At 37.5% G+C, this 26,410-nt stretch overlaps 1 protein-coding gene across 4 annotated transcripts in view; it reads right to left on the reverse strand.

The window, feature by feature from the left end:
* The window catches only part of RELN (reelin), a 3,085,913-nt gene that overhangs the window by 445,396 nt on the left and 2,614,107 nt on the right, over positions 1 to 26,410 (reverse strand). For all 4 annotated transcript variants that reach the window (XM_044088524.1, XM_044088525.1, XM_044088522.1 and 1 more), the window contains exons 43-44: positions 19,825 to 19,972; positions 12,987 to 13,245 (exon numbers count right to left, since the gene is read on the reverse strand). In XM_044088524.1, coding sequence (XP_043944459.1) covers positions 12,987 to 13,245; positions 19,825 to 19,972 — 407 coding nt within the window. The remainder of the gene's footprint in view (positions 1 to 12,986; positions 13,246 to 19,824; positions 19,973 to 26,410) is intronic.

The following is a 26,410-nucleotide window of genomic DNA, read 5'->3' on the forward strand; positions in this document are numbered from 1 at the left end:
GCAGGAAATCAAAACACGGAAAGTTACCTCTACTAAGAGACTAGTCACCAGTGGAGTCCCCAGGGTTATTTGTTGGAACCTATTCTGTTTGGCACCTACTTTTTTGAAGTAAAAGCCAGTACCAAAGGGATCTTCTGTCTGACTAAGTTTACAGATGACTGCAACCTAGGAGCAGTCATTGAATTCCCAAATGACTTATCCATCTTGCAGAAAGATTTGTCCCAAATAAATAGTTGCTGTCAAAATCATGGACTGAAACTAAATGCCAAAAAATGCATTATTGTATCCTCTGGGAAAAATTGCTTGGCCGTAGTTGGGAACTTACCCTTTTCACTTTTAGTTAGGGAGGGTGTGGGGGGGGTGAAGCCCACACTTTGTTAGGGTTTGACATTGTGTTTGGGTTTTGGTTGGCTAAGTGATTTCTTTCCCTGGGAAAAAATTAGCTTACGTGGCCGTTCACAGTCATTGTAGTTCGATGATTATGTGTTGATCATTAGCTGTTCATGTAAGTGACATTTCGATTTGCTAATACAGACCCATGTCATTGTCCCCATTTACTCAGCCCTCATTAGGCCAGTCATTGAATATAATGCCCCCTTTGGCATGTATCTGTCCAGATACATGCAACAACTGGAACGCCCACAGGGATACCTTACTAAAGGGATACAAAGCCTAAACAACATGTCTGACATGGACAGACTCAAAGTCTTGTCATTATACTCAATATCCCACAGACTGCTAAGAGGTGACCTGTGTCTGGCATACAAGGCATTCTCTGACATACTAATGGATTTACTGCACATCAGCAAGTCAAATGATGATAGAAATACTCCGTCTAGGGATCTAAACCTCCTCTGCAACATCAGCAGAACAGTTTGGAAGGACAGGTGCATCTTGCAGATGATACTGCTGCTCTGGAACAGGCTCTCCATCTACATAAAACAAAGTACATCCCTGTCCATATTGAAGTGCAACTTGGATCTATGGATGGGAAGCAGAAAATTCACTGCAGGACTGCCCCTGTACTACTAATGGACAGAGGCAAGTCCAAAATGATTTATCCCATGCATGGGTCCCATCAAATTATCTATGTTATGATCACAGTTATTCTCAATAGGGGTAATATATAATTTTCAACCATGCGATGGATAAGGTCAATCTCTAACCAAATGGGATAATTTAATTTAAGTACAAAAAGGGAAACTGGCTATAGTTAAAATGGCCCACAAAGGCAGCCAGCCTAGTACTTACCTATGAACTTATAGGTTGCCTAGGTTATCTGGAAGGTCTTGTTCGTGCACTCAGATAGTAGGACACATGATGGTCAAAAGTCTGTCTGTTGTGTTTGTGGATTGGAATAAATCAAGCTGAATTTTTACTTTTTGCTCTGACAGTATACACTGAATAGCAGAGTTCCAGAAATCATTTCACTTCTTTGTAACTAGTTATTTTGTTAACAAAGAGAAAAAGGTACTTTTGTATGACTTACAATAAAATTGTCGAGGTGGCTTTCCTCAACAGTTAGAAGAATCAACACAGAGCGGCAGAGAGGCAAAACTGTAAACACAATTCCTGTTGACTGTGAAATGTCGATAAGGAGACCGTGTTCATAGTTTGGAGCGTTGGTGTTTTGAAGGCCATCGCACTACTGTGGGGATTGGTAAAATTACCCTTTTCCCCACTGTAGTGCAATCTTGGAGTTAGAATATCTAAGTAGCAGGGGGTGTGGGGGGTGCAGGGGGGCTTGCCCCCGCTAGAAAATGGTAGGACATTTTCTGCCTCATAGCAGCTGTTTTTTTCAGGATGGTGAGTGGTCGAATGTTGATTCTTTCCTTCGAAGGAATCGACATTCTAAGTAATTGTCTCAATTCTTTTTCGTTGGTCCAGGTCAGGGATGTGAATGGTCGAGGTAAGTCACCTTGACATTTTGATAGTAAGTCCTTTTGTACAATGCCCAGGGGTTTGTTTGTGTGGGTCTACTTTAAATGACAGAAAGTCCATAAAGCCGAAAGTTATTTTGCTAAGACGAAAATAACAAAACTGAAAATGCAGAACTGCATAGTTTTTCCCAGGGTAAGTAAACACTTGCCTCAGACTACAATAAAACACATCATACTATCTGAAACCCATCTAGGTGGGGGGGCTATGCCCCCACACACCCCTAACTATATATACCAACTCCAGGATCACAAAACAGTGGGGAAAAGGGCATATTTTCCACATTGGGCAAGTGTTTACTTGCCCTGGGAAAAACTATGCAGTTCGGCATTTTCAGTTTTTAGTTATTTTCATCTTAGCAATACAGTGTTCGCATAGCCGGCCTTAGGCACAGGCCACCTAGGCGGCCACCTAGGGCGCCGGTCTAGCAGGGGCACTTTTCTAGTATTTATTTGATGTAGTTAGACCAGGATTGGGGCATCAGGTAGTGTGGTGGGGGGCGCCATGGAGCCCTTTTGCCTAGGGCACCAGTTGACCTAAGGCCGCTGCTGTTGTGTTCGGCTTTATGGGCTTTTGGTCATTTAAAGTAGACCCACTTGTGTAGTTAGTTGCTCCTGGGAGTGGCTGTGTCTATAGTGGAAGGAGAAAAAATCTTTAAGGCATTTATATTTTGTTCTGGGTTTAAACTAGATATATTTCACCTATTTTGCTTACAGCTGTGGACCATTTAGTTCTTACATAGGTCCAGTCTCTGCTAAATTAAAAAAGACATTTCTTCAGTGCTATCAATGCAGTATGTATAGCTTACAAAGAAATGTTTTTCTTAACAAATATAAGACTTTATGCTCTAATTGTACAACCTTAGCGGATTTAGAATCAGAGACTGAAGTTAAGAAATGAAAATTTAGATGGGAGAGAAATGTGTTTTCTTGCACTGTGCATAATGTACAAGAACAAGAGAAAAACTGTGTGTGTATGAATTGTAAAAATAAAAGGTCCTCTTGTTATGCATTTGTACAAACTGAGTTGAGTATTTTTACATCTAGAACATAGGTATTCAAACTGAACGTCCTTCATTAAAGGAAAAAGGAATCTATACAGACTGAGTTAACATTTTTAAATAAAACACGTACAAATGGATTACTTTTCCCTATCACAAGTACACAAACTTCACACTGAATGCTTAAATGTTACAGAACACTAGATTAGCCTTGTTAAATCTTGTTCTTCAGAAAGAACTAGAAGGTGTAGCAACAGTTGTCTGGACAGGATTAGCAGCCCTAGCAGAAACAGGAAACTGTGCAATTAGGGGTTAATTTTCAGATAAACACTCTTAATTTAGATAATAGATTGGAACTGACTTCCCTAGAACAATCACAATGAGTGCTGCTTCTGGGAGACTCGGTGATAAATCTATTAGACCTGTTTCCAATATGAATAAAGAAAAAAAAATCACTGTCTCTTGCCTTAGGGCAGCATGTTACTAGATATTTTGAAATCTATTACAGAAGTTATTGCCAGGCAAAAGGCCATTTATTTAAGTAAGAATTCATGCAGGTGTTAATGATCTTTCAATTAAACCTCTGTATTAGATGTATAATTACACGTACAACAGTGCTGAGGAAATTTTTAATGCCTGCATATCTTTGACAGACTATTAGTTTTCTAAACTCTTTTATTTAAGAAATGTCTGGGTAACTTCTGTAAGACACATAAAATCAAAAGTGTAGGGGTGTGGGAAGACTCTCATAATAAAGATGAATTCTTTGGAAAGGACAGATTCAATCATCTCAGTTTTCAGGGAGACAAAAGTGCTGGCTAAGAAACACAGGGGGCTAGTTACACATATCTTAGACCCCCACCAATCAAGTAGGTAGAGCAACAGGGCTAGGTCTGTGAAAAAGGGGTTTATCATCCATCTGTTATTCACATGCCAACCATCTTTGTAATAAGAACTAGCAGCACTATGCTAGGAACCCAAACTTTTATTAATTGCTATTACTGTACCCTGGCAGTTTGAAGGAATTACTCTCCCTGGTTATAACAGAAATGATTGTTTGAGAAGTATTTGCAGAGGTGGTAGGGAAGTTATTTTTGTTATGAATAACATACGTTCAAAAGACTAACTGGTAGATAACCCTAGCAGAAGTATCCTGCTGAAACTTATGGAACCCCATGAAAGGAATCTACCGAGGCTTATGGTGTGTTATAAGAATTCAAAACTAACAGTTTTAGAACAGCTTCAGTATACTGATTGCTTTAATAGTAGTTTGAACCTAGATAACTTAGTGATACTAGGTGACTTTAATTTTCCTAAGATAAACTAAAACAAAAACATTCAGTCCACAGTAGTTGAAGAGGAATTTTATGATATACTTTCTTTAAAGAGCTTTGTGTGGCTAATTAACTTTCCGACCAGACAGAGCAACACACTTGACTTGTTAATAACTAATATTTTTGAATTTTTAACATTGTCCAAACCAGTCCTTTGGAGGATTGTGTTCACATGGTCTTCCCTTTTTCAGCATTGTTTGATCAGGCTGACCATTAAAGTAACTTATGACAAAACTAAGATGTTTAATCCCAGTTTAATAACAAAGGTAGCCTCTACTGGAAATGATTTAGTGAACAGTAATGAAATAAGCAAGGTGTGGAGAGCTTTAGAATGTAACTGTCACCAACATGCAGACAGCAGTAAAAAGGTTACAGAGTTAAAAACAACAACAACAAAAAATCAATCTTCCTTGGTGGAAAATATCTACTTACGGATGTTGAAAATTAAGAAAGAAATACAGAGTAATAAGGAAATGCAATACTAAAGCCACAAAAATAGGTATATAACTTGTCAAGCAGAAACTTAAAAAAACTCCTTATAGCAGGCAAAAGTAATCTTTGATAACAAGCTTAGTGAAGCTGGTAACAACTAGAAGTTATTTTTCCTATGTAGATGGACACAAAAGGACACCTAATAATATAAGTCTCATAGCCTGTGAGGGGCAGATAATAAAATAAGGTGTATATTGGCAAACATCTTTACTAATGATTTTACTAAAACCAATAACAGAAGTTGTCTTGAGATAGTTGAAAGAGTTTATCATAAGATAGTTGAAAGAGTTTATCATAAGATAGTTGAAAGAGATAAACAACAGTGCTATGAGGGTCTGTCTTTACGCCTGATTTTGTACAAAAATCATTAAGTAGAATAATTCTGATTTTGTGCAAAAATCATTAAATAGAATAAAATGTGAGTGCAGACTTCAACATGGCAACATACCGGGATGTTTTTGGAGAGTGTTCTTGAATCACTTACTGGACAATTTTACCATCTTGTTCAGTCTGTTAATCTCTTGTGTTGTCCCTCCAAGTTGGAGGCTGTCTAATGTGGTGCCTATTCATAAAGGGAGTGCTGTTGATAGGATAGAGAACTGTAGGCCTATTAGCTTAACTTCACTTATTGGAAAATATTTTAAGAGGGGTCTGTTGGATATTTTAGATGGAAGATCTTTAGACTAACTCTGATGATTTGTATCAACATGGCCTCACTTAAAAAACAGTTCTGCTTTTACTAACTTACTGGAATTATAATTCTGTCAGTAAGATTTTAAATCGATGGCCTAGAGTAGCAGGTGTATACCTGGATTTGTCAAAAGCTTTTGACAGTACATTACACCTGGTCATTATTGAGTCAATAAAGCAGCTTTCAATTAACCAACATATAATTATATGGATCTGTAATTGGATACAAAACAGCTACCAGAGCATGATAATTAAAAATTACTTCTCAGACTGGAAAAAAGTCAGGGCTGATGTTTCTCAAGGACACATGTTGGCCCTTGTTCTGTTTAACATGGTATGTTCTTTATTTACACAGCCCAACACATTCTGGATTACAAAGTATGCAGATGATATTAAAATAGGGGCATGCATAACTAAAAATTAGTTACACTTAAAAATGTAATGACTTTCTTAACATGGAACACACTTGGCTGAACAAACATGGCTTACACATTTATCAGGATAAACCTGGAGTGTTACTCTTTGGTAAACCTTTACCCTGTATTGGTATAAGTAAGTGCAATTACAATTTAAAAGAATTAAAGGCGATATTGAAGTGTGTTAACCCACCAGTTAGTTCGTGCAGGAATGGGCGTGGCTGCCGTGATTGACATGCCGGAGGGCGGTAATTAAGAACGGTAATTTGCCGTGATTGACATGATGACAGGATTGTAATTAGAATTTACTACAATAACAAGTTTTAAATTAGCATGTATTTTCTGACAGATACAAAGCCCTCACAAAAAGTAAATATTTGGTTATTAGTCTCATAAACTAAGGGAAGAGTTAATCGCCCCCAAATGGGTGCATTTGTACAGACATGCCTGCCTACCTACCACCATCCAAGAACTGCCCTCAATGATTTGCTAGTGATTTGCCAGAAAACCACAATTTCATGAGAAACGGATAACAAATATGAGGTGAAAATCTGGACAGTTGAGAGGGGTATGTTGGCATTCAGGACACTTGCACACATTGCAGTGATTACACTGGTTGATACCAAACCGAAGATAGTAGTACCATGTCCACAATACACAGCATGCCAGAATAAAGACCGATTGCTACCTACAAGTGACAGACAAGTCATCTCTTGCAAAAATGCAGAACAAGTACTGTACTTTAGCACGGACATGCACAGACTCAGCAAGCCCAGTCTGTCTCAGCTGCTCCAAATAAAAGCAGCTACTTAAAACATCACAGCAATGATGGTGGGAAAGCAAGAGTTTTAGGATATCCAGGTTAATTATGCAAAATACCGAACATTTATTTACCGTTAAACGTGGAGTGGGGTCAAATGTTCAGTAGATTCAAACTTAACTTGTGTTAGTCCTATTCCTGCCTAGGGAAAATGTCTTGGCAGCTTTCAATCAAAAGGTGGGCGGTGTACTGACATCGCTGTCACAGGCAGGGTTTGGGCGTGGCTTGCTACTGCGCATAAGGTGGGTTAATACACTTCAATATCACCGAATTAAAAATAGTACAAGGATAAAGACATCATGATATCTAAAAAAATTAAGTTTAAGATCCATGCCCAAGCAATAAAAGGCTAAGCTATAGGAAATGTGGAATTAATATTTAAAAACTTTACTACAAGAGGCAGTGTAGTTTTAGTAAGTATTTTTTTGTCTCATATGTAAGGCCAGTAACAGAATATAATTCACTTTTTTGCCTATACACTAGGTATGACATGCTACCTGGGGAATGTATTCAAAGTACACCAAGAGAATTTTTATCTTACAGGAATTTTCCTTATGATGTTAGATTACAGTTGCTAAGCCTTTTTTCGATTAGTTAAAGGGCAAGTTATGCCTGGCCCTTAAGGTTTTCATGTTGAAGACCTTTGTGTTTGTATGAATATTAAACTACTTCAAACTAGATTCCCCTTAAAGGGTGGTGGTTTTACATTTAGAATACTTTAAGAACAAAGTTCATTTTACATTCCATGGTATGCTTATGGAAGATACTCACTTTTTATATAAGGCTATGCAACACATAATCTATATTGAACAGATTACCAGATACCTGGATGGGTCAGATGGTTCATTCTATGAATCCGTAGCCTGTGTCTTGATTGCCCTTATGGCCTAATATGCAGTACTAGTAAACTATTAAACTATCTATATTACCACTCCATGTGTGGAGACCTAGTAGGTAAGTTTAACACAATGGTGTAGCTACATATTCACGGTCATCTACACGGTAGATAGAGAATACTAAAATTCCCAACTCTTACCCTTGTCCCTAATGTGTTTCAGGTTGCACAAGTTGACCCCTGGACTCTTGGCTGATGATGCCTGTATGGAACCCACATGGCATGGCGGAACAACAGTAAAACATCACTCATGCTCAAATCAGTAATACAGTTGTTACAGCATGCTAGATAATTTTAACATGCTGCATGCTGCACAAAATAATTCAGATAGGCAGGCTGTCCAGGTGGCATTCTTTGAACCCTCCACTAATACAGTGGTGGGACCTACAGTGAATACTTTGTTATCCCACAGCTGTAGCACATATGCTTACAGACCATCAGCAACAGTCATACCACAGTGATCCAGATAGGGTTCAGCACAGTATAGAATAGTGCAGGCAAAGCAGCAATGTCTAGTCAATCACTATGAGTGCTGACATCTACATAAAGGCAGTACTGCAGTGTCACGTGCAACAAAATTATGCATGAAATGTTATGTTATGCCTATAGTGAACAGTGGATGTTTGACTCACACTGTGCATAAGATTTCTTCATTTATGACAAACAAAAAGAGGAATGGCATGGGTCACAGCTACCTTCATTTGCCCAGGTGACTGGGGACACATGGCTATATGATAGGGCACATTACCAGGACTGGGAGATCACAGATCGTAGGAAGAGATGGGGTCCATTGGACACTGAGATATCTGTGTCAAGTATATTCTTCTCAGAAATATAGGTGGGTATGTCACTACAGTGATGTACATTGGGGCAACTGAGACAGGGGATTACAGTAGAGGCACTATGGGATCTTGAGACATGGACCCAGCATCCTAAAGGCTGTGCAGGGACAGACACCTTTCTGGACACACATGTGGCAGGTGCTGTGATTTTACAATGATTATTCTAAGCATCCCCCTAAAATACACGCATCCTCATAACAATGGGCCATACTGAATGCCTGGCACCAATGGCAGCACTGGCAATCATTTTCAAGGAGGTGGCCAATTTGGCAATGTGGCCCACCATGGAGGACACGCTCTGGATCATATCTTTGTGCCTAGCCTCAGTCATCTCCATTTCCATGTGTATACTGGCATACTGTACTCAGATTACAACACTGAAGATCTGTTGGTTAAAGAAGACAGTTGTTCAAATGTCAGGGGTTGGCTGGGATGATGAACAATGCTGTGCCACACAGGTAGCACATCCACCTTACAGTAGATATTCAAATGTCAGATGTAGTGCACTTGTCTGTCTCTGCTGGGCCACCATTAAAGGTGTCCATGATATCAGTGATCATGGAGGTGTCCCCTCTCCAGAATGGGTAGTCAGTATACCATAATGTTCAGTTTGTAGGGGTGCATATGGGATAAGCTACATTATTATATTGCTATCCTAGCCAGTGGATGCATGTCCACCCAGGAGCAATACTAACTGTGTCAATGTGTATTGGGACTGTGGCTTAAAGTGCATGTTGGTACTGCTGTGAGATCCAGGTGGGAGACTGATCTCAGTCTGTTGTTGTTGTCCAGCCTCTACAAGTGTCAAGGTACTGGTGGTGCAGTCTGTGGATACAGACATACATTCCATATGATAATGGCCATCCCACAAGCGCCATGTCTTACTGTATGCACGCTACTGATACCCGCAGTCCCATTATATCTGATGAAGTACATTCACCAAAGTGATCATCTGACTCCCTACCCAAAACTTTATTATACAATAAATGGCCATTAGTATTCAAAAGCATGTACACTGATTGGACAGCCCAATCTAAATGCCCATTGTAAAATGTGCATATCTCAAAAGAAAGTAATCTGGCTGCTTAGAATTACACATAAATTGAGCATTCTCTGCAGGAAGTTAACTCACTTTCTCTCTGCTGCTAAACAAAATGTAACAAAAAAATATCCAGCATCACTGTAGTGTAGAATAATACAATTTATGAAGGGAAAAAAAAACAACAACGCATGAACTTCAGTAATGGCAGTACTCCCACAAGCAGCTCCTTGGCAGTGGCATATATTGCAATCCATTACCTCAAGATGTTTCCCATTATTTACATTACTATATGCAGAAAATAACACAGTGATTTTCCCCCAGACTGTTAATTTAACAGGTTGCTAATTAAATACCTGTTTCATAAGCTTTCTCCATTCTTAATTATACTTCCCCAGAGTGAAGTGCACACCTCCTGCCAGCATGTTGATATCAGTGCTGTAAAAATGGGATGGCTAGTTTACGTCTGTAGTTGGAAGGTTTTTAAATGTTAATTTATTAAAAGCGTGGCTTGAAACAAAGTTTTATTTTTACATAAAAGATTGTTTGCATGCAAGCACTTTGCTGTGTAAAAATAAAAGTTTATTTCATCACTTTAACACAATCTTTAAACTTGTTAAGCAATAATAGTCTAATAAATAATTACACAAAATATACTGATATGCTTTCATGTACCACACAGCAAATAAATTCTTAGAAGATTACTCCCAAAGACCTTGTTAGAAAATGTCTGCCCACTGTTTCCAAACAAAATAATTCAGGAGTTAGAGTAGATCAACATCTTGATTTTAACCATCATACATAATTACTTGCAATCAAAGTTGTTAAAGAGCTGACATTTTCCTATAGGCTTTGCCATGTCCTGACCACTGACATAAAGAAAGCAATATAAATGAATACCCTCTACACTTGCCTGGAATCCATCCTATTCATAACTGTATTAACTTCCACATACTATACCACAGAACCCCCCCCCCAAAAAAAAAAAAAAAAAACCCAGACATTTGCAAGATTTACTTTCCTAAGTAGATATGGAGATCACCATTGTGGCTCAACAGCTATGACTAACCTGTTACCAGTGATTGTCAGGACCACACTTCTCAGGTCCACTAGCCTTTAAACTACATGAAAATGGATATTACCTTCCACTGGCTAATAAACTAACAATCAGATAAACTTCATCGCCACTGTGAAACCATGAAATCAGACCTTATGATTATACTCCAAACTTTAATTTAACCAAAACGAAAAAAAAATGTTTCCATAATCACTTCAAACATTCATTGCAAACTGGAGTGCATCACCCCATGACAGAAGAAATATTGATAATTATAATGAATTCACGTCCAAGTTTAACATAACAGATGCCCAAAATGCAGCTGCTTCCATGACCCAGGGTAGTCTTCCTCGACATTTCATTTATTTGTAGCTTCTTTTACTGTGCAGCTATGTTTGCACCTAAATATAAAGTATTCTATGATTTATTATACGGCATATTGCAATAAGCCAATAATATCTGCAATCAAGTTGAAAGTGTTACTTATTTTCTAAGAATTATTTTTTTTCTGATAAATTCTTATGATATTATGTATTTATAAGGTCTGGAAATGATTATACATTTGGTATTCTATCTAAACTTACAATTATACATGTCGGTATTTTACCTAAAGTGAGCACCTGTACATAGTCATGCTCCTTATTATTAACTGTTTGTGTTGTACGTTAATTACGACCTGTGCTGCACGTTATTTTTGATCTATGTTTGCCTTTTTGGCTTGGGTCAACTGATCAACCCCACTTAATCACTTAACATCTGTAAAGTAACAAAAAAAAAAAACAAAGAAAACAGCAGAATTTGTAAAAAAATGAAATTATCTAGGCTATATAACAAAACATGTCCATAGTACTGTAGCCCTATTGAAATGCTAACTAAAAAAAATCAAACTTTACTTTCAGGAGATCTAAGTTCTAGTAGCATTTCTGGGTGCTTATGGATTTGGCTTGAAAAGGGAGATCAGCTTAACACTGACCTAGTCATCAGAGGTGAGGGTAGGTTTCTCACCTGTATGGAGGTTGGATGCTCTAGCACAGACAGAGAAAACTGAGAAGGAAGTATAGAAAATCTTCAGCAGATGAAGTATATATAGCAGCACTTATACATGAACCACAATGATGTCACTGAATGCTATGTGTTGGGGGGATTAACTTCATTGTTACTCAAGCGTGTTTGCTTGATAGTTTATTTCTGCATAGCTAATTGCTCGCTACATATTGCAGCAATGCCTTTGGGCTCAAACTGTACTGATCTGTACTGACTCCTAAACTGTAGAAGCATGGAGAAAGACTGAGACATTTTTGTTGTTTTAAATTATCTTGCTTGCTCCAAGTTGGAGTGTACTCAGTGTGAGAATAATAAAGTTAACAGGTGGTGGAGTGCAAAGTACTTATCTCTTCAAAACTGACATAGGTGAGTACATATGTGTTTAGACAACTATACGTGAGTAAGTAGTTTTATGAAATTGAAGCTAAGCACTTCTGTTTAGAGCTTTCAGGTTTTGATGTATTATAGTAGAATTGTCAACTGTACCTGGAGTAGGGCTTGAAGGAAGACCAAAGGGAAAGGCCGCAAAGGAACTCTTAGGGTAGTATCATACCAGAACACTTCTGTCTTTTGTAAGACTTGATGTACAACTTTTGCAGGGACATTAGGATATGAAAGATTGTGGATGGTATGTGTAGAAAGGCACAAAAAATAGTTGTGAAAAACGTCTTTATATGGGTGGCAAATCTTCCACATCCCACCTTGGGGTTGCTGTGCACCCACATATACCCCTTGACTTTGCATAATCAACTCTGAGGTGACTGCATCTCATTGAAATGAAAGGGCTGTTTTGTTCTCCTGTCAGAAACAAAACATTCCATACTTTCAAATAATTCCAGTTAAATCCTTGGTAATTTGAAGAGGACATATTTCAATACACTGTGGTCAGACACAAACTTTACAACCACAGTGGATTCAGACAACTGTCCTCCTTCCCATCTGCATTATTTTAATTATTATTCATCGTTATTCATGATCTTATTTTGGTGTCAGGCTGGACCATCCTCTAAGTATATGACCATCTAAGCATTATATGACATGCAAATTAGGGCAAAGAAGAAAAACTGTACTAATGGATATACAAAGCTTATTCACAGCTTACTTTATATCATATGTCTCCTTAAAACAAACGAAAACAGCAATAAGAACTACTTTAAATGTAAGAAAAAATAACTGCTTATAGTTTATACTTTGCTATACATTTAAGATTTGCTGAATTTTATCTTTTATTACTTGTGTCACTTACTGTATATATAAATGATTAGTCAAGGCCAGCTTAGATAATGATATGTTCGTACATGGAGATGGTTTCTGAACATACATCATTGCCCAAGGTGTCATAGATTATGACATTTTGGTATATGGAAATGTTTTCTAAATAACCAAGCTATGTTTTGCTATAAAATTCTGAATACTTACTTGGTCAATTACCCAGGGGCTATAAAAATGCCCAGTTTCAGATGGTTGCCACCATCGCAGCCTTGTGGAACTTGATCGTGCCTTCAGTGGAATTTCTAGGGCAATGTATCTGCCCGTGTTACTTGAGTTACTGTACAAGAATTCTTGAAGTAGACTCCATGTCAGACCACCATTGAGAGAATACTGTAACAACACAGGTTGACTTCTTGGGTCAGGTGCTGCTTTACCACATCCCAAACGTAAGAAAAACTGCACAAATCTGAAACAGAAAACAGAGCAAAATAATACAGATTATATATACATATTTATAAAATACAGTTTTCTGTAACAGGGAGAAATGGCTTATTGTTTCATTCAAGAATATACCTAAGAATATACCCTTAGATTTACTGTAGTAGTGTATTTATAGTTCAGAATAAAGCATTACCAACAGAATTGTAAACTGAATTCTGTGTTAATAACCTGATTATTATTATATGGCTGTTCTGTTTTTCCTTGCTGAGTGATTCATCAGCATTCAGTTTCTCATTCATGTTAGATTAAATACAATGATTGCTTCAGACAACTGGGCACTGTTTAAGGAAGTTTCTCCCTTCCACAATGTTGTATGAGCATGGAGTTAGTGTATATTAGTTAGGTTTGTGGGGTGCATATGGCTCGTTCCCTACAAAAAATATTTCTGAACTGCCCTTCAGGAGAAATGTTGTTCTGAAGTTTCAGTTAGTTATGACTGCTGAAGCAGTTCTGATCATGTTTCAGCCTTACATAGTGGAAACAGAGTTTGTACATGTTACACAGAACTTTATCTACATTTTAATACTATGTCCATGTATAACCCTCAGTAATGAGGTTACAATCAATCCAAAAGCATATGCATCAAAGTACAATCCTGACATTCAGAAGAGTTATATAGATAGTGAGGTACTGTAGAGAGGCTATGAGACAGATAGACAAAACCCAATGGCTTGAGGTCCATTATTCTTCAGTGTGTTTGTTTCAAATACATCTGATGAATAAGGAGCAGGATCAGTCTCTTTGTTGATGACAAAAAGATACAATACTGGAGGATGTCGTGAAACAGTCTACAGGTGGATTAGAAACACTGAACAAATGGATGGAAAGGTGGCAGCTGTATTTCAACAGTGATGGTGTTAAGAATAAGCTGGATGGAGTGGAACTTATTGCAAAAGAATTGGTAAAGGATCCAAAGGTGTTGATCACACCTGGACCGGACTACCACGAGAAAAGTGAGATGGCAGTTTCAGCAACAAACAGAATTCTTGGGTTGTATTATCTGGGAAACAGAATACTGAAACAAGGCGTTAATGCTTCCATACTACTTCACTGAAGCCACATTTTGAGCACTGTATGCAGATCTGCAGACCATATAAGGGAAAAAAACTTCAGTCTGCTGGCAGGAAATCAGAGGAAAGTCATCAGGAAGATACAGAACATGGAAGGGAAGGAATATGACCACAGGATGGAGGAGTCAGAGCTGACCTCATTTGAAACCAAAAGAGATAGTATTCATGATATTGGTGCACAAGATCGTGCCAGGATGAAATAAACAAGGGGAATACAAGAAGAAGAAGTGGGCAGAAACAATAGGCTGTAGGGACTAACTACCTCCTGGAACTCCAAAAGGACTCTTTTAGGAGCTGATGTTGTAGACTCATGGACTGATTTGTCAGAATGGCTGCAGAACATGAAATGCATTGAGGCATGCAAGAGGATAAGGGATAAGTGAAAAATAGCAGGAGATATTAGGGATGCAGTAGCAGCAGCAAACTAAAACCCTTACATGGCAGGGCAGACTAGACAGGTATTGTCTTCTCCTGATCTTCTTACACCGAGCAAAAAGTAGATCACAAAGTACATGGAGAGCAAAATATTAACTAACATGAGAGGTGAAGTACCTAATGACCTGGGCATAACTTAGGAATCTGTGAGTGAAATTGTGCAGGCTACAGTTCCCATTCTTAGATAATGAGATGAACTTCCTTTCAATGAGATATTTTTCCTGAAGTAATAACAGGAGTTAGCGGATTCAGGTGAACATTAGTCAAGCCAGATTCATGCTGACTCTCAAAGCTGTTGGTGAGGGTAGCAGAAAACAATTAAGGTCATCAGAACCAGAGGAATATCTTTTATAGGCGTGTGGTGCCATAGGAGACAAATGCTAGCGTCTGTGTGAGAAATGAATAAGATGATGGCTGGTCAGTGTCTGGCATTATCTGCTTTGCTGTGTCCTACCCACCTGTAACTCTGCCAGTCAGCAGGCACAGTGCAGTCAACCAGCAATGTAAAACCATGATTGCATACACCAGCACCCCAGCTAGAGTACCTGAGCACTCCTTGGTATGCATGAGTCCTTGTACATGCTTAGTTTGAAACATTTAGTTATTTGGCAGGTGCTGTTCCTGCAGCAGGACTGTGACCACCTCCTTTCCCATAACATGCATGAATTAATAGTGGTCATTCACTTCCATCACTCCTGGGCAATTCTTCCATCCTCCAGCCCACTTAACTGAACCTAGGTCTTTAGGGCTGCAGTCAGAGATCTTTACTGTGTGTAGTGTTATGATAATGGATGTACCTTGCAATGCTTTGCTGCGGTACCCTTCATTTCATTTCAACTAGTGCTTTGGAAGCTATTTCAAGGTGCTGCCTGTGATAATTTGTACTGCATCTCTGTGCCGACTATGTTAAAAAAGACAGTTTTATCCATATCAGTTAACTCTGTCACTGGGGTCCAGTCAGTTTTGCAGAGATCCTCATACTAAAAGATGAAAAGAATGAAATGGCACAAGGACTTGATGGGCTCTAACATAAGATCTTACTGGGGTTGTTCAGAAGTAAGTAAAACCTTTTACAGAAAAGAACTCATCATCTTAAGGGAAGGGCAGTCACAAGAGGTTAAATTAAGCAGCGGTGGTTCCTAAGAGCAACAGCAAAGCAAGGATTCCTTAGACACTGCTTATTGCTGATCCACACCTGACTTATGGGCAAAATGATGCAAGCAGTTCTCCTATCAAGACTTATGAGGATATGGGAAGGGAAAGGAATGATTAATGAAATCCAGCAAAGATTCACAAAAGGGCTGATGAAGTTGTGGAGAAGAAAGTGATGAGCACTGAAATCCAGCATGGATTCATAATACGTGGATCCTGTCTGACTAACCTGACCCAGTTCTACATCTGGGTTACTGGGGAGCAGGGCAGAGGCAACTCTGGATGTGATCTTTCTGAACAACAGCAAAATCTCAGGCTCATTTTGACATTGCAAGTTCCTTATGAAAATGATGTGGTGGTTGTGATGGGGGAGGGGTGGATTGGGTGTAGACATTGCCAGCAAGTTGGGTGGGTGGGGAAGGGGTTGGACTGATGTTAACAGAGGGTGGCAATAATGAGAAGTTCTCAAGGAGGAAACAATATGGCCCCTAGCCCAGTTCTTTTCATGTTTTTACCGCTGACATTACATAGGTCATGGAAAACTGCATCAGTCAGTTTGCTGTATAGATGAAAGAGCACTATCTGATGGGAGAGAAAGTTCTGAAAGGTACCTGAGGAAGCTGATGATGAAAGATCTGTCGGCTTCATTTCAACTCTTCCACATGCACAGTGCGGACTGATAAGCTAGGAGTACAGCATGGGCTTGATGAGCTCAGGCTAAAACTCCAGAACAAGAAAAGGATACGTGGATATTAAGAAATCAGTTTCAATGAGGGAGGATGGCGGCAAGGGCAAACCAGATACATGGACATATTTCAAGTAGAACAGCATCCATGTTTTGAAAGAGGACAAGGTCTGTCTGTGAGACTTGTGGGGCCACAAACAGAAATTGTGTGCACTTCTGGAGATCTTATAGCGGAAATGAGGCCATACTACTTCTACGAATAGTACTGTGGAAGGTGACAAGAATAAGACAGCCAAATAAAATCTCCCTGGTGGTACACCTGCATAAACAACTTTATAAAAAAAAGAGAGAAAAACTTCTTAAATTGTATCGTAAATCCAAAATCCCTCTTCTTAAGGAAAATATCAAAAGCATTACAAAAATACTGAAAAACATTACCTGGTCTACTAAAGTAGCCCATGAACTTAGGCTGGCCTCTGAAACCAAAGATTACATTTTTATTTAGCTATGTTAGAAGACTAACAAACAATACCCTACATCACTCTGAAATTAATAATAATGTTGCCCCCTTTTCTGACCCAAGAGACACTGCCAATATCTTACAAAGTAAAAACTTAATTTCCAGATTTCTATCCAGATCCTGTTGGTCTATTAACAGAAGAAAGGAGAAAAGTATAGCTACTTAATAAGTATGTTCCAGATATATGCTTCAATTAATGTAAGGCACTGAGCAGAATTACTACAACTGATGAACAAATACACATGTAGCGATGTGGAGATGCTGCAGGACGGGATGCTATTTGTGTAAATAAAAATAAAACTAAAGACTGAAGCTGAAATATTTAAAAAAAATAGTTTAAAATACTTAGAGGATTTAAGTGATAAACTGAAAATTTACATCTGGGGAAACTAATCAACACAGATAATGTGGTAGGAAGCAACTATGTGCACAAATTGAAGCATAACATTGTGGTTGCTGTTTTTTCAGATCATGTGGCATTGATTTTCAAACTGGAGGCCATGAGCATATTAATGGGAGAGAACAGTAAAAAGGAAATACTGAGTTGGAGAGTAAATCTCACATAACCAAGGGCTCCTTTATGGTGAGAAAACAGAACAGAGAAGCTCCATAAAACAAACATGGAGATATTTTCTAGAATAGTCAATAAACCTATGTAGCATGTTTTCCTATGTAGCATGTTTTTTGGGAGACAGAAGCAACATACCCAGAGAAAACCCACATAGGCATAGGAAAAACATATAGAATCTGCCAAAACAGCATTCAGTGCCCAGGACTGAACCTCTAAAATCCTTACGCTAAAAGTGTTGGCTCTTACCACTACAACACTCCAGAGCATGGCAGGCTTGGACATAATTTGGGCTCTTTCTGATGCAACAGTCCTTTCAGCCAAGTTTGGTTAATAATAATAGTTTAATCACGACTAGAACATCATGTTTCAATGAACTGTCCTGACTTCTTATCTTGAGTGGAGCAAATTCATTATCTCAGTAAATTAGTTATTACAGCTAAAGCTGGCATACTAGTGAATCTTTCTAATCAGCTCTAGGATATTCAACTTACAAAGTGCTCAGTGTAATGGACACTGGTTGTGAGAATGGCTGCTGATGTGGAAGCATTAATAAATGTGCTTTTCCTATGCTGGTTTATGGATATTGGCATCATTAAGGAATAAGAGAAAATGTTTTCACTTTGGATTTGCATGGATTTCAACATGAATGTTCTCCTGCAAACATAGGACACTATGTGAAAGGTTGCTTTGTACACATCAGTTCTGACTAGTAGACACAAGTTCCCACAGAAGTAGCTGGTTATACTATTTCTTGTAGAATGGTGCCATACTTAGCACATTGTGTACCATCACCCAGTATTGCTTAGTGATGAACATAACTATAGTATCACCATAGACACAGGAAGAAGTTTACAGGAAAGTGTGTTTTATTTTCCACATACAGTATATCAGAGAGAGAATATTCTAACTTTAAATGACTGCTTCTTGTACAGTTATGCAAGCTACTGGGGAAACACTCATACCATCCTATGACCTCAGTGATGTCATGGAAACCTTCTCCACTGGGCCAGTGTGCACAACCTGGCATTATACTCTGTTTGGTGGTATGTATGCGTGTGTGTGTGTGTGTGTGTGTGTGTGTGTGTGTGTGTGTGTGTGTGTGTGTGTGTGTGTGTATGTGTGTGTGTGTGTGTGTGTGTGTGTGTCTGTGTGAGTGTGTGTGTATGCATGTGTGTGTGTGGCTGAGTATGTGTGCATGTGGCTGAGTGTGTATGTCTGTGTATGTTTCTGTGTCTGTGTGAGCCTTTGTATGTGCATGTGTGTGTCTGTGTGTGTGCGCGCATGTGTGTGTACGTGTGCACATGTGTGTTAGTGCTATCATCTGTTTCTTCTGGAATGTGCCAGTGTAGTACTGCTCAGTCTTAGAACACACAAACAAAGTATTCAGGTGGTCAGACACACTAAACATCTTGGCAAACAAGAGAAATTAGGCATGTCATAAGTTTGTAATGTGACAGTGGCCCTCTGCTGTGCTCTACATTCTTGACTTATGCGCCGGCTGCAGCCACCGTGTATCAAATGCTGTTATCATGGCACATTTCCATATTAATTGTTACTGTTATATCAACTGACACACTCTCATCTGGCAGTTGGCACAGAGGGTTAAGGCTATGGATTTTCTTAACCTTCATTTGCTTACAGTGTACCTTCAAGTGACTTAACCAAACATTGCTCCTGGTCACTCCTGAAAAGGGACTGTGTGTCCAGTGGGCCTACATATTTAACAAATGGGTATTATTATTATTATTATTAATAAAAAATAAACTTAAAGATTTATTTTGCAGCTTGGCAATTTACAGTAAAGTGCACAAAATCCAATTTGTTCAGAAGTATGACCTTGGTATTTGTAGTATGCATAAAATATCCATTCTCTAAATTCATAACACAGAATATATGTTTTCTTGCTGTTTCTTTGGTTGCCTGGACTGACTCGTCATGTTGATTAAAAAAAAACTTAATTTTAAACATAGAAATATTTTTGCATCTGTTACAACACTCTGTATACTTGTCCACTAGGAGCCATCTATGAAACAGTTTAAAAGTAAATTAAGGTAAAAAAATAAATTAATTTGTAGCAGATTATAATATATGAAGTGCAGCATGGATATTACCTAGCATTTGAAAGGTCCAAGTCTTCTGTCATTAACATACGTATGCCTTCTTCACTAAAGAAGAGGTTGTTTCCACTGGACATGATTCCACATTTTCTGGAAGGTTTTCCTCCACTGATAAGCAAAAACATATCTTCTTCTACCTGACCTGAAATAAGTATATTCAGAGATTTTTATGTTTGGTCATTGTTGAACTTATTTATTTATTAACAGCCATTTTATGTACCAGAAAAAAAGTCTATATCCTATTCCAAATATAAACAAAAATATGAATTATTAGATAAGACCTTATTTGTTTAGCAGCTAGCAGTGACACACACACGTGCGCGCATGCACACACACACACACACACACACACACACACACACACACACACACACACACACACACACACACACACACACACACGGAGTAACCTGAGATAAAAGTTTACAGAGCAGTAATGCTAGTAGATATACTAAGTCACTTCCATTAAATATTTTTCTAGAAATTAGACATCCTATTCATGAGTGTTAAGTGTTTCAGAACTTCTGTTCTTAACCTTTGTGATAAAACAAAGATGAGTTCTCAGAGATGCAGACTCTGAGAGCCACTCAAATGCACTTCGTCAATATGGTGTAAGTTGATAAACAAGTAATTAAATCAAAAATGACAACACATCTCCTAGACTGACATCAATTCAATTACTAAAGTACGAATCTTTTCCTACCTACAGAAATTAGTATTAAAAAATAAAAGAAGAGGCAGAAGGTTGAGTTAGTTAAGAAAGCTTTACAGCCTAGGGTAATACACAATGTCAAACAAAGCTACTTATTACAGCATTATACTTTCCTGTGCTTCTTTCTGTTCACCTGGCCAACAGTTAATAGACTTGCTTTTCATATGAAGGTACACAGACAGCACTTGTTTCTTCGGCTGGTTGGTTTAGAATGGGGTTGCAAAATGAAGATTAAAATTAAGAGGTCTTCATTCAGAACAGATTTTAAACAGAGTGATAATATCACCAGTACAGAAACATAAAATATGCTACAGTCAGACAAGGGTGGCACAAATGTGTTAGTGAGATAAGGATGGCACAAATGTGTTAACAGTCAGACAAGGGTGGCACAAATGTGTTAACAGTCAGACAAGGGTGGCACTTCACCGCCACATGCATCAAAGCCCATTTACAGCCAAAATACTGAACTGGCAACTTATTAACAATACCATTTTGTGTGTGTGTGCATGGGGGGGGTGAAGCTGTAAACACCATCCTTGAGGTGTACATCTTCTTTGCAAATCCAAGCTAATATGGTTATGTTTGAGGTTACTTAACCCCAGAGATAATATGTACCAGTTTTAAGAGGTTGCTTGTACTGTATGTCCACCAGGGCTTAAATGACTGGTTTTCAATTAAATGGGTGACGACCGATGTAGCACATCAGCACAGACACATCAAATACTGTGGCTAACTAAAACAAAAACTGCAGATATTTTTATTTTGATAGCTTGCATCATCAAGATACCTTACAAGATGTAACTATACATACATACAGATGTATGCAGCAAGTACTTTACTGGAAAATAAGCATAGAAAACAATAGCATAACACTTTTGAAAGATGAAAGTGAGATTTCTTTTTAAGATCTTGAAATGGGGGTTGGCTAACTACAAATGAAAAAAATCATAAAAACACCAAAGCAAATAACCAATGATTTAAAAGCTTGATATCAACTGCTTCTGACTTCAAATAAAAATTTGGAGCTCATGGTGTAAAACAGTAAAAGCATGTATATGTGTAAATATGCGTGTTTTGTGTGTATGTATATATGCATATATATATATATATATATATATATATATATATATATATATATATATATATATACACACACACAAACACACACACATGAGTTTACTTCAAATGACTGAAAACTCATTTCACAGAATTTCATTTGACCAAGACCAAATTACCTAATTTTTTAAATATTGAAAACTCATTTGACTGAATCTCATTTCACTGTTGCTCCCAGTACCTTGGTTCCTTTGCCAGTTTTATCCAGTAAATTCTATTTCCCTCTTGCCTGTTCACCGTAGACTTACTTGCAGTCATCCTTATTGGCAAAATCTCCTTTCTTCAACTCTCATTAGTATTATTTCAGACTTTGATGTTAGCCAAAAGTGCTCTTCGCAGCACCTGCAATGTGCCCAGTAATGACTCCTTCTGCAATTCGTATGGAGTTACATGCATTGGGACCATATCTAAATATGATTGGTGATTCTTTTTTATAATATACAGTGCTCCTACTATGACTGGAACTGTCTGGGTTTCTTTATTTCACATTTCTGCCTGCAAATCCTGATATTTTATAACTTTGTCTCTCTCTGTATGCAAGACACTATAGTCACTGGGTGTAGCAATTTCAATGATCAATGCTACTTTTGTCTTCTTTTCATGGAATACTATATCTGTTTTTTCTGACATCTATCTTTTGAACTGTTGGTAATGGGTGATCTCATGTGATGTAGACATCATTATTTTCTATGATGCTTTGTGGTTCATGTTTCTAGTGTTTTTCAGCTACTTCAATATTATAATGTTTGCAAAATCCCCAGTGCAAGAGTCTTGCTACATTATTATGCCTTTCAGTATACAGTCCTTCTGCCATTAGCATATCACAACCAGCAACAAGGTGTGTGACTGTTTCCAATTCTGTTTTACAAAACCCACATTTGTCTGTTTCTCCCACATGTATACTGGACTTTGAAAACCAATGTGTATGTAACCCACTATCTTGGGCTGCCAATATTAACCTTTCATCTTTTGGTTTGAATTTGCCTCTCCTTAACCATTCCTGCATTTGATCCTGATCAACATGATTTTCGTCCAGGAGTTTTCTATACTTGCAACTATACTTACACATTTTCCATATCTCTTGCCTTCTCATATGATCCTTCACCTTATATTCTTTCTTTTGATTTTTGGCACATTCATTTGCTGATTGATTTTTATCTACTTCTCATTTGATTTCCATTTCAGCTTAATGCCAATATGCTTCTGCTAGACTAAGCAGGGAAGTCATCTTAGATTTATTCTCCTCACATTTCAAAACTTTCACTATGTTTGGGTCTTGTGAGGTCAGCAGATATATATGCAGTCCCACAATTGCAGATCTGTACATATAATCAGTTTCAAGGAGGCCCATAACTCCTTCGGAATGGGGAATATATGATTTTGGTATGCACAGATTTTTATAAATCAATTGATGAGCATGAAGCATCTTTCTTATTTTCCTGTCTAATCTATCCAACACCTTTTGGGCCCAGTCAATCACTCCAAACTTGTAAGTTAGGACAGGAAGAGCAAATTGGTTAATGGATTGAATTTTGTTCCTAGATGTCAATGCTGTTTTTAAGATTAATTTAAGACTTCTAAAATCTTCGCATTTGTTCATGTTTTATTATTGATCCCTCATCAATTCCCAAATATTTATACACTCCGTCTTGCTCAAGTTCTTCTTTATCACATTCTTTTCCTAAACTGATGTTTTCTTGGTGCTGCAGATTTCCTGCTTTAAAGGTTGCTTTTGCACATTTATCAAGACCGAATGACATTCTTATATCATCTGAAAAAGTTTTGTCTACTTGCAGTTGTGCTTTTAATTCCTCATCTGAAGAGCTGTACAGTTTTAAATCACTGACAAAGAGAAGATGAGAAGTCTTTACACTTTGCTGCCTTCTGGGAACTAAATTATAGCCATGATCTAATCTGTTAAGCAGACAGCTTAATGGGTTAAGGGCAAGGCAAAAGAGCAACAGTGACAGGGAGTCACCCTGGAATATCCCCTTTGGATTTTATCCTTGGAATAATAATTTGTCTTTTATCATGGCTTAACTGCAAAGTGGTTTGCTACAGTTTCATAGTCATAGTGTAGGATGTATTTTACACGTTTTTAAGCACTCTTTTATCCATGAATGTGGGATACTGTCAAATACTTTTTTGTAGTCAATCCATGTCATACTTAGATTCTTCCCCTTTTTACAGTTCTCCACTATGAATTTATTTAACAACAAATGACCCTTTGTTCCATATGACTTTATTTTATTGCTCTTTTGTTCTGTTGCCATAACTGAGTTTTCCTCTAAAAATTCTGACGGTATCTTTGTCACTATATTCACTACTTCTACTAAAGTTGGTCTAGACTTTGATTTCCATTTTCTGGTAATTGCTTTTTTTGGCAGCTACCATAATTTGACTAAGCAAGGCTTTACTATGTCTAGGCAATTTTGATAATGTAGCATAACTCAAAAAAAAATCATCTTTCTAGTCAGTCCAATCTGCTCACCCAGCATCTTCTAGAGAGCAGATCTTTAGAAAAGGGAAGGAGCAAACTACACAGGAAAAATGGGAATTGTGGTAACAATATATGCAGAGCAGGAACAAGGTCTAAGAGGCAGGATTTGAATGAGCTATATAATGCTTAACTGACAATGACTGGATGGTTTATAAGTGATGTATAATGTTTACAAATGCAGTTGCTTTAATGGTGTCTGTGATGTAAACTCTTTGCAATTAAAGTGATATCATTTTGTATGTTTTTCATTTATATAAATATAAGATTGCCTTTGTCATATGTGTACATTTAATTAAGATTTTTTGGGGAAAAATCTTTTGGCATCAATTCCAGTGTATAGTTTTTATTTTGTCAGAAGGCAAGTTAACTGGTCTATAGTTTCTAGGATAGCTTGCAGGTTCACTCTTAAGTAATAGCATTGTTTTTCCTGTTGTTAACCAGGTTGGTGTCTGTTTGCAGTGCACATATAAATAGTTCTTACTCATGGCTAAATCTTAGTGCAAAAATGTTAATACTTTTAATGAGAAGTTAGGCACTGCATCTGGGCCTGGGATTTTCCATTTAGAGGCTTTTCTTAACTTTGTTTCACTATCTCTGGCTGTTACTTCATCCCATTTCATATCCTGTAACTTTGAATTTTTTATTCTTTCTTTTACTTGTTCTATCCATTTAGCATCGTTGTTATGTTCTACGGGATCTTCGTAAATACTTCTCCAAAATGTGTCTATTTTTTCTTTTTTTGGTGGTCTTTCAATTCCTTTTACCTTGTTTCTCAATTCTCTATAAAACTTTTTTGGTTCATCAATAAATTGCTTATTTTGTACTTTTCCTTTATATTTAACTGTGTATCTTTTAAGTTTTTCTGCCTGCACTGATATTTTTGGTTTATTATTTGCGATAGTGCATGATAAAGCCTGATTCATTGTAATACTGCAAATTGCTTTTTCACATCTATCTTTCTGAGTATTTTTGTTGATCTTCACATCTATCTTTCTGAGTATTTTTGTTGATCTGTCTCCTTTTCTATATTCTTCTAACAGTGAGACTTCTTATCTTAATTGCTTTGTAGTTTTCTCAATTCGATCCTTCATGATGGTATTCAATTTCTCCCCTTCCTTTCCCTTATTATCCTGTGTTCTTGTGGTAAAATTTTATCTGTTATTAATTTAGCTGCACAGTAATATATCCTGTTTACTTCTGTTATATCGCATGGATCTCTATGGACAGTCCTAATTACTGTGTTAATTTGTTTTAAACTTCTGACTTTTGGGGTTTTATTGACCTTCTGCAGTCTATTTCTTTCACTAATCTTAATATGTTTATCTATTTCTATTAAATCAAGCAACTCTTCTCTTAGCTCATTTTCTTCTAAAACTAAGGGCAAATTTTTTGTTCTCCATTTCCTGCAAGCATTCTATAGAGAGCTCTATAATGTCTTCCTGTGGCACATTCTCTTCAGTTTCATCTTGTGTTAGTTGCTCTGTCATATAGAAACTCACTGGCCTATCACTCCTCAACATTGACTAGGTCAGAGTTACCACAGTTTCCTGTTCCTTCCCTTGCTGTCCATCTTCAAGTAAAGTTTATGCTGATTTCCTGTGGAAGGCTCCAAAATATCTTCATATGGCAACTCACCAGTTGCCTCTCGTTCCACTGGTTTCTCTTTAATTTGGATGTAAATTGTTCTATCATGCTGTGGTGCTTTCTGAGTTAGATTTTCTACACTGCATCCTTCACTTTGCAGGTACTTCATAACCTCAGTTTCTATTTCTTTAACTTCCCCTTTACTAATCTTCTTTGCTACTTTTCTTCGTCTTCTTATTTTTTGTACTGTAAAGTTTTCCATGTCCGGATTTCTTTGCCTGTATTTCTCTTCAAAAATCTTTGGTGCGGCTCTTTTTGTATTGATTAGTTTTGCTTTCACCATTGCATAATTATTATACCATATTAAATCTCTTTTTCTTTCCCATGTCCATATTTCTTCTTCGGATGTCTCCTGATCTTCCTGTTTCTTCTTACTTTAAGGACTCATTCCATCATGCTGTGACATAACATGTGTTAGATGTTCTATACCAAATCCTACACTTCACAGGCATTCCACAACTTCAACTTCTATTTTTTTTAACTTCTACTTTACTAACCTTTTTTACATTCCATCTTTGTGATATTTGTTATTGTGAAATTTTTCATGTCTGGATTCCTTTGCCTGTATTTCTCTTCAAAGATCTTTGGTGATGCCCTTTTTGTATTGC

The sequence above is a fragment of the Protopterus annectens genome, chromosome 11.part0, assembly GCF_019279795.1.
Source record: "Protopterus annectens isolate FY-2018-M chromosome 11.part0, PAN1.0, whole genome shotgun sequence".
Classification (NCBI taxonomy): Eukaryota; Metazoa; Chordata; order Ceratodontiformes; family Protopteridae; genus Protopterus; species Protopterus annectens.